This window comes from Rhincodon typus, chromosome 24, assembly GCF_021869965.1.
Source record: "Rhincodon typus isolate 14 chromosome 24, sRhiTyp1.1, whole genome shotgun sequence".
Taxonomy (NCBI): domain Eukaryota; kingdom Metazoa; phylum Chordata; class Chondrichthyes; order Orectolobiformes; family Rhincodontidae; genus Rhincodon; species Rhincodon typus.
Window position 1 is genome coordinate 26007162 of NC_063355.1, and position 8873 is coordinate 26016034.

Genomic DNA, 8873 nt, shown 5'->3' on the forward strand with positions numbered 1-8873 from the left:
TCCCTTGTTGTCTGTGTGTAGTGAGAGAAGTGAGAATTGATTGTGTCTCTTGGTGGCTAGTTGGTGTTCGAGTATCCTTATTGCCAGTTTTCTTCCAGTTTGGCCTATATAGTGTTGCTCACAGTCCTTGCATGGTATTTTGTATATTACACCAGTTTTGCTGGTTTTGGGTATGGGATCCTTTACGTTCGTCAGTAACTGTCGCAGTGTGGTTGTCAGTTTGTGGGCTACTCTGATACCTAGGGGTCTGAGTTGTCTTGTGGTCATCTCTGAAATGTCCTTGATGTATAGTAGGGTGATTAGTGAGTCTGGTCATGTTGTGTTTTCCTGTTGTGGTCTGTCTCGGAGGTAATGGTGGACTGTGCTTTTCAGGTATAAAGCATATTGAGCTCGATGATCAGCCGTGATCATATTGAGTGGCGGAGCAGGTTTGAGTGGTTGAATGACCTACTCCTGCTCCTACCTTTCTACGTTATTTTATTGGAGAAACTGTCTCATGAAAGAGCGAAGAGTGAATATTTAAGGTGGAAGGTGGGGTGTTGATCAAAAGGGGAGGCAATGGCCTAATGGTATTATTGCTAGACTATTAATCCAGAGACCCAGATAACATTCTGGGGACCCAGGTTCGAATCCCACCATGGCAGATGGTGGAATTTTAATTCAATAAATATCTGGAATTAAGGATCTAATGATGACCACGAATCCATTGTTGATTGTCAGAAAAACCCATCTGGTTCACTAATACCCTTTAGGGAAGGAAACTGCCATCCTTACCTGCTCTGGCCTACATGTGACTCCAGACCCAGCAATGTGGTTGACTTGTAACTGCCCTCTGGGCAATTAGGGATGGACAATAAATGCTGCCTAGCCAGTGACGCCCACATCCTGTGAGTGAATAAAGAAAAGAAATGGCTGCTTTGTCCTGAATTGTGTCAAGTAGACAGAATGCAACCCATCCAACACCTTAAATATTCACTTCCTTTTCAATTGGTCTCACCATGTCTGCAGTGCGTACTCTCTGTCAGGTGCAGTGTAGCAATTCACCATAGGTTCTCTGACACCAGCTCCCAAAGGCATGGCATCTATCACCTAGAAAGACAGAGGTGGTGGGAACATCACCACATAAAATTTCCACTCCAAGTCATATGCTAATATGGAAATATATCATTGTTCCTCACCATCAATGCGTCAAAATGGTAGCGCTCTCCGCCTAGCAGCACAGTGAGTGTACCTGCACCAGACTGCAGTGCTTGAAGAAGGCAGCCTACCTCCTAGGCAGTGACACCCACATCATGCGAAAGGACACAAGAAAAAGATGACACTGACTGAGGGCTGTATTGTTGTGTTGGAACCATTTCCACGGAGTGGTCCATTAATTTCTAAGAGGCAGAGCAGGTCACACAAGAATGCATTTCAGCACAGAAAGTGCTGGAGAAACTCAAGCAGGTCCAGCAGTATGGTCAGAACATGGACTCCAAAAATGAACACTGGGGGAATTGGGCTGTGTTTATTGAGTCACACAGCATGGAAACAGACCAGTCCATGCTGAACATAATCCCAAACTAGATCCCTCTAAATCTTAGATAACAAAGTGTAGAGCTGGATGAACACAGCAGGCTGAGCAGCATCAGAGGAGCAGGAAAGCTGACGTTTCCAGTCTGGACCCTTCTTCAGAAATGGGTCTGAAGCATTTCTGAAGAAGGGTCCAGACCCGAAACGTCAGCTTACTGGCTCATCTGATGCTGCTTGGCCTGCTGTGTTCATCCAGCCCTACACCTTATTATCTCAGATTCTCCAGCATCGGCAGTTCCTACTATCTCCCTCTAAACCTCTCCTTGTTCATGTACTTATGCAAATATCTTTTAAACATTGTAGTTGTGCCCACATCCACCACTTCCTCAGGAAGTTCATTCCACACGCGAACCACCCTCTGTGTAAAAAAAATTGCCCCTCATGTCTTTTCTAAATCTCTCGCCTCCCAACTTAAAAATGTGGCCCCTAGCTTTGAAAGTATGTTTAGCTATTTTACAACTTGCGGCATTCAGCATTAATGTTAGGCCTTTAAGTCAGTGGTACAACTACAAAGTGTCCAGTGGTGATCAGAGCTCGTGTCATGGTTTGGAATTGAGAGGGGCTTGAGGATGTTACTAAGAGGCACAGCCCTGGCCCCCAGTGACCGTGGTGTTGTTTTCCTTGGATTTTCAGCAGCGGCAGAGCAAACATTGGAAAGAAGAAGTGGTCCCTTTCAATTTTACACTGAAAAGGTGCAATCGAACGGGAGGAGATCATTGTGATTTTAGGATTTCAATGGGATCAATTTTGAGTGTTCTCTAATTGATCTTAAGCCTAATGACAGAGAAATACTGATTTCGAAACACAGTCACGGAAACTCTCCAGTGACTTATGCACATTGCCGTGCTCCTGATAGAATATGCAACAAGGTTTTAATGAGTTGTATCCTGTGCTTTGTACCTCGTGGCTGCAGTTCGCCTCTGCCACCAATAGTTGGCAGAATCGCTCTCTAAATAAACAGCATTCTCCTGTGCAGAAGGATTTGGTTTATTATCTGCCAGCCCACTGATTCATGTCTGTGGTTGTTATCGTTTATACTTTGCCAAATCCCACAGACAACATATACACATGTTATGGTGGAAACCGACAGAGTTACTTCCTGAATTCCCCTGTCGTGTCAGGCTCGGCTCGACCAGGGAGAGCTGCTACCCACTGAGCTTTCCAACAACAGCCTGGACTTTGAAAATTCACACACAGTAGGCGAAGAGATTCCGGTATTTCCCACAGAACTGAATGCTCATTGCCAACCCACCTTTCAGCTACAATTAAGAATGAACAGAGTCAAGTGGAGCTCTCTCAGTCACCTGATGTAACATCGCCACGGAAATTACAGGAAAGTTTTCGTGGCTGGGAGGAACTGAAATGGCAAAAAACACATCGCTGTATTTTCGTATCATCGAAGGAAGAAATTTACCAGCAAAAGACGTGTAAGTTTCCTGTTTAATCTACCGCTCCTGCAGTGCACTTGGCAAAACAGCAGCTGTACTGAAGAAGTGTCACTGGACCCGAAATGTTAACTCTGTTTTCTCTTGACAGATGCTGCCAGATCAGCTGAGGTTTTCCAGCAATGTCTGTTCGTTTGTTGTCAGTTGTTTTGATGCCGGGTTAAATGCAAATACGATGTGGGTAATGTGCAGATATCTATTATTTGTTGCAGATCTGGCACCAGTGATCCTTACTGCATCGTCAAAGTGGACAATGAGGTGGTGGCCAGGTGAGAGTGTGGCTTTATGATCGTTCAATGCAAGTGCCTATTCGCAAAGACTGTGATTTCCCTGATAATATTTGCATGTGAGCACTTTCCAATTAGTTGCAGTATGGATATGTGTAATTTGTAATGTGTCTCCCAAACTTCATGTTTTCATGGCAACTTGGCTCCTTAACCTGTTGCTTTCAGATGAAAGCGGGAAATACAGCGTGCCAGCTTCTTACTGCATCTCGTGACAAATGCAATCCACGTTATCTTTGCAACGATCTGTTCAGTTTTATTGAACTCTCATTATAGGTGTGAGCAGCAGTACAATGTACAGGTGCACTGGGTTTGAGAGAAGCTGCGGTTCCCATTTCCTCAGTGAAGAGAGCCACGCTGTCATTGAACCTCCACCCTCCCATCACACATGCACACACACTGACACGATGTAACATACACTCTAGAAATACTGCTCTAAACCTGGTGGAAGCCCACTACCTACATGTGTCAAGCTACATAAACACTCAGATCACAAAACGTTCAACAAACCTTATGGACACCCGCCCACCTTTAACATTTCTCTGTTGATTGTGTGAATCAATACAGAACCATTATTCACAATCAATAGTGATCATTGCACAGTGATCAGGGTGATCCCAGGGAGACAACCATCCCTCTAACCTACCCATCTCAATCTTGGATACCAGTGTTGTGTGTATGAGAACAGCCCATTGTTGGTTATGGAATGAATACAATTGGATAACCAATAAATGACCAAAACCACAGGCAGACCAACACTTTCATTCCATAGTACAGCTCTGGGATGAGGGATGTCAAACTGAATCATCTTTTTGGTTGAAAATATTTGTACACTACTCGAATAAAAGTCCTGTACACGTCTGGGGAACTGTTTTGATGCCATTAAATTCTGTGAGAACTAAGTGACTAACAATGAGTCTTGAAAAAGAATTGGTTATTCCCGTGAATATTTTGGTGATATTTTGGGTATACTTAAGGGAGAAGGTTCTGTCAGTGGAAGATCAGCATCATTATAAGTTAAGGACTGGGTAGGATGGAATCAAATGCAACTCCAAACTGAGGGTTGAATTTACGGAAAGTAAAAGTGACAGTGGGCAGACTGTGGTACAAATTGGCGTCAATGTCAGCATGATAGTGAGAGCTTGTGGTATTTACAACTAACTGCTTATGATGACTGACGTTAATGCACATTCATGAGAAAATCTATTGCTATATTCTTTATCCCAAATAAAAAGGTGCATACAGGCTGTCTATGAAATTTGGTCTTTATTTGTTTTAAATGTTTTGATGCATTTCAGTGGCAAATTGCTTATTCTAATGTCAAATTTCAATGTAAATACCATTTCATGGTTCAATTCTCTAAAATATCAGAGTGGAGCTGAAATGTTCTCGTCCAGTTGCCTCAGACTCCACAGTCTGTTTAACAGCAGGAACAACAACAGCAACTTATATTTATGCTGTACCTTAAATGTAAAAAAATGCCCCAAGGCACTTCATAGAAGCTTATAAAACAAAATGTGATTATCCAAAACAAAAACAGAAGTTGCTAGCAAAACGCAGCAGGTCTGGCAGCATTTGTGGAGAGAAAGCAGAGTTAATGTTTCCAGCCTGGTGAATCTTCATTAGAATGTTAACTCTGCTTTCTCTTCGCAAATGTTGTTGGGCCTGCTGTGTTTTGCCAGCAATTTCTGATTTTTGTTCCGATCCTCAGCATCTGCAGTTTTTTGTTTTACTTTAGTGATCATCCAAAGTTTGGCTAAAGACATAGGTTTTAAGGAGTGTCTGAAAGGAGGAGTGTGAGGTGGTGAGATGTAGGGAGGGAATTCCAGAGTTTAGTGTTTAGATAACTGAAGGTATGGCTATCAGTGCTGAGAGAGCGATTAAAATGAGGGACACTCATTTTGTTAGAATTTGACAGGCGCAGATTCCTTGGAGGATCATGGAGTGCACGTTAGATATGGCACCATATGGGGGTTTGTGGTGATTCAGTGACATTGCCACTTCCTCTGGGCCTCTTCCACCAGGACCTCCAAGAGTTGCCAAGAGCCTGTGTACCCTCTCCCTCACCCTGTTTCCTGAAATCCATCACTATATGCCCGTCAGAGCACTTTACACCTTCTGTAGAAGTGGGTGTAAGGAACTCTATTAACAAAAAGTCCATGCGTTCAGCACAGGAGTGCTAAACCTGTGTTAGCATCTCCAGGATGTTCAAGTTATGGTAAATTATATGTTAAATCTAGGCTTTTAAGTAGCACTGTATTTTATTGTTTTTGTTAACCCTGCACCCATTTGGCCAAAATAACTCTCAGTCTCAAACCCAAGGTTCTTCAGGTAGAAAGGGTCATTGGGAATGAAGATTTGAAGTTACAATCTGATCAGCTGTGATCTCATTGAATGGTGCAGAAGGCTTGAAGGGCTGAATGGCCTAGACCTTATTTGTGTAGTTGTAATAATCCAACAGGCATAAACAGTGTTGCCTTTACAGCAGGGGAAAAAGAACATCCAGATCAAAACCAGCCGCTGAGCAGTGCATATTTCTTAATGCTACTCCACCTCTTCCTCGTACCTCAACACCAACTGTGACCACAATCTACTATATCTGATTCATATATCCAGAACTGTACATGTTGCAGTAGTGATATACAAACCTGGTAATCGTCTTGTAATTTTGACCATTTACAATAAGGTTTATAATTCTGAATATCGCAGATGTGTGAAACTAATCCCATACCAGCTCTTGTGTTAGCATCTCTAGGCATGTTCAAGTTATGGTAATCTGCAATGAGGACCAAAATTATATGTTGGTCAGATACCAGATAGATGGCCCTTGGACTCAAGTATGAGGTTATAAAGCAAGGGAGCAGTTCTCTTAATTACTTTGTCGCAAAGTCAATTGAATGAATTATTAATTTTTAAAAATATTCACCATGTAGAGGATTTGTTAGCATTTGGAAATCTCACTCTCAGCAAGGAGTGGAAGCTAGTTTGTTGAATATTCAGGGTTGAACTTGACAGAATTTTGATTAACAAGAAGACCATGATTTTGGGGGAACATGCAGGGCACAAGCAGTTGATCTTATTGAATGCTGCAGCAAACTGGAGAGGCTCAATGGCCTACTCCTGCTCTTATTTCTTAAATATGCCAAGTTTAATTTGTGATTGCAGATTAGTTAATTAAATGTCATGAACATGCACAAAATCTCCATTTATAACACTCGTCCAACTTCAGATAATCTGCAGCTCAGATGTTCACAAGCAACTTCAAAGCCAGCACCTTTGCACCATACAATTTGAGATCCATACTTACAGCTGGCTTAGTGCTGGCTTTGGAACAGTCTCTCCTTTCAAACTATGTCCCAACCCACAATGCACCCACTGGCCTGTGAATTTTTGATCTTTTATTTCAAAAATTGTGTGTTGTTTAATTTTGAATGCCTTCTCTAAATTCACAATCTTTAGATTTAAAGTCAAACATGAGGAATAATGTGATTATTGAGTTTATTCATATTCAGTGTGCCACTGAAAAATAAAATCTTCATTCTTTCAGAAGGTTGTTGAACAGTTACTTCACCTTAACTTCTGGGCACTGCTGCCTGCCTATGAGGCATTGAGTTTATCCTAATCCCAGTCTCAACCTCCGCTGTGTTTGTCCAGAAAGTGTGGCATTTTTCATTCCCAGTACAGACATCAAAGCCATTAAAGAAACTGAGAAGGGAGAGTGAGGAGAGCAGAAGCCCTGTGGTGTCAGAACAACGCATCAGCCAAGAAATTGCATTTCTACCAAGAATGGACTTTTATATTCACGAAATCTGCAGAAACCATTGGGAAACCTGCAGTTATAGTAAAGTAGTTCAAACTAGTAATCCATCCTAAAGCAACAGAAGATGTGACTGTAAATTAGTTGGTGCTCATAAGGCGGTAAGATGCTGCAGAACAAAGCTGGCCTCTAAGTTTTGCTTTTGTGTCATTTTCTGTATGTGATTATAAGTGAACAAAGAACTATCTTCTGCACCCCTATTTTCTGTCATTTATTACTTTTTAGCTCTGAAGATGTGTGCGCATCCTAAACATAGTTTCTATGTCCTCTCTCTAGGTGCTGTTTGACCTCCTGTAGTTCTCCAGGTTTTCAGTTTTTGTGTTTGAGTGAATAAATATTTTAAAATAAGTCCTTAACCTGCGTTGTAATTAGATTTGCTTGAATGATGATTACTAATGATTTTTCAGGGTCCAGCTCCAGTGCCTGGTAATGCATTTCTCATTTACCAAATACTGTCTGATTAGGAAATCCCAGCAGCACAAAGGTCAGTTCTGGATATAAGCAATGAGCTCCAATGAGAAGAACATGGCAAAATAAAACAACCGTGAAAAAAATCAGGAAATAGAGCAGCATAGGAGAACATTAGGAATGGAGTAACAGTATAATAGACATCACAAAATATAGTACCGATGAGAAGATCTTCAACAAACAAATCAGTAATAATCTCATGGCTAGATTCCTTAGTGAGGCAGGTTAGTTGTTCACTGGATCACTTTAATATGATTCACGTCCGTGTGTGTTTGGCAAACAAAGAAGATCAGGTAAAACAAAACTGTTGGAAATACACAACAAGCGTGTTAGCATCTGTAAAGACAAAACACAGGATAATGTTTTGGGTGCAGCTCCTTCACCAGAAGCTGAGAAGCTGGTTGTGAAGATCGAGCAACATAACATTTTCTAATAAACTAAATGCTTCATTCATGAGAAAAATCAATATGTTGCACAGTATCTAGTGAAGTTGAAAGCCATTTGCATCACCTTCACAACTCGCACTTCATCAACAATTAGGATGCATAATTCCAGGCTTCATGCCAGATTAAGAATCTAAAAGGTAGAAGGCAAAGGTTCCCGAAACAGCTTCTCTATCTGCTCCATTACGTTATTAGCATGGCTATAGAGGTTACTTCCAACCAATTTTTATTTGGTGCCAGAGGAGCCTGACATTGAAAACTACTTTTTGAGGTAGAATTTGCCTTTGTCAAGTTTTAAGTACTGTTAGTAAAATGGGGAATGTACTTTGTATTTTGATATCTACAGTAGCATTAATTATTGGAATATGATCATTGTTTTTAATTGTGCTTTTCAACAAATGTGTTTAAATGTTGCACATCAATCCCCAGGTGGTAATGTTAATGGACACTTAGCACCGAAATATAATTCAAAATTACTCACCTAATGGAGCAGGTGAAAAACAATATAGTTGAAACCCTGTGATTATGGTTGGCAGTGACTGGCAGTAAAGCCTTCATGTATAGCTATTAATAATTGAGATGTAAGGTAATATAGAGTTTCTTAATGTCAGTAGCAAAAGCAGTAATTTTCTTAGTTTTTTTTTATTTTTGGCACTCTTCAACTTTTATTTTATCTTTACATTTTTGGCGTTGAATATTCCAGAAAGATATGCTAATTTCAACAAGTACCACTCTGCTGTGGGAAAAATAAAGGGACAACTTGACAAAATTGCCACCTACTTTTTGAATGCTCTTTCTCTTTGCTATAAGAGATAAGGAATGAGCTCACTTTCCCTAAGAGGCC

General features: G+C 41.0%; 1 protein-coding gene across 1 annotated transcript in view; it reads left to right on the forward strand.

The window, feature by feature from the left end:
* Nucleotides 1–2609: 2609 nt before the first annotated feature.
* The window catches only part of LOC109934367 (rasGAP-activating-like protein 1), a 259927-nt gene continuing 253663 nt past the window's right edge, over nucleotides 2610–8873 (forward strand). Inside the window, exons 1-2 of the mRNA XM_048611726.1 lie at nucleotides 2610–2999; nucleotides 3230–3286. Coding sequence (XP_048467683.1) covers nucleotides 2935–2999; nucleotides 3230–3286 — 122 coding nt within the window. The 5' untranslated portion in view covers nucleotides 2610–2934. The remainder of the gene's footprint in view (nucleotides 3000–3229; nucleotides 3287–8873) is intronic.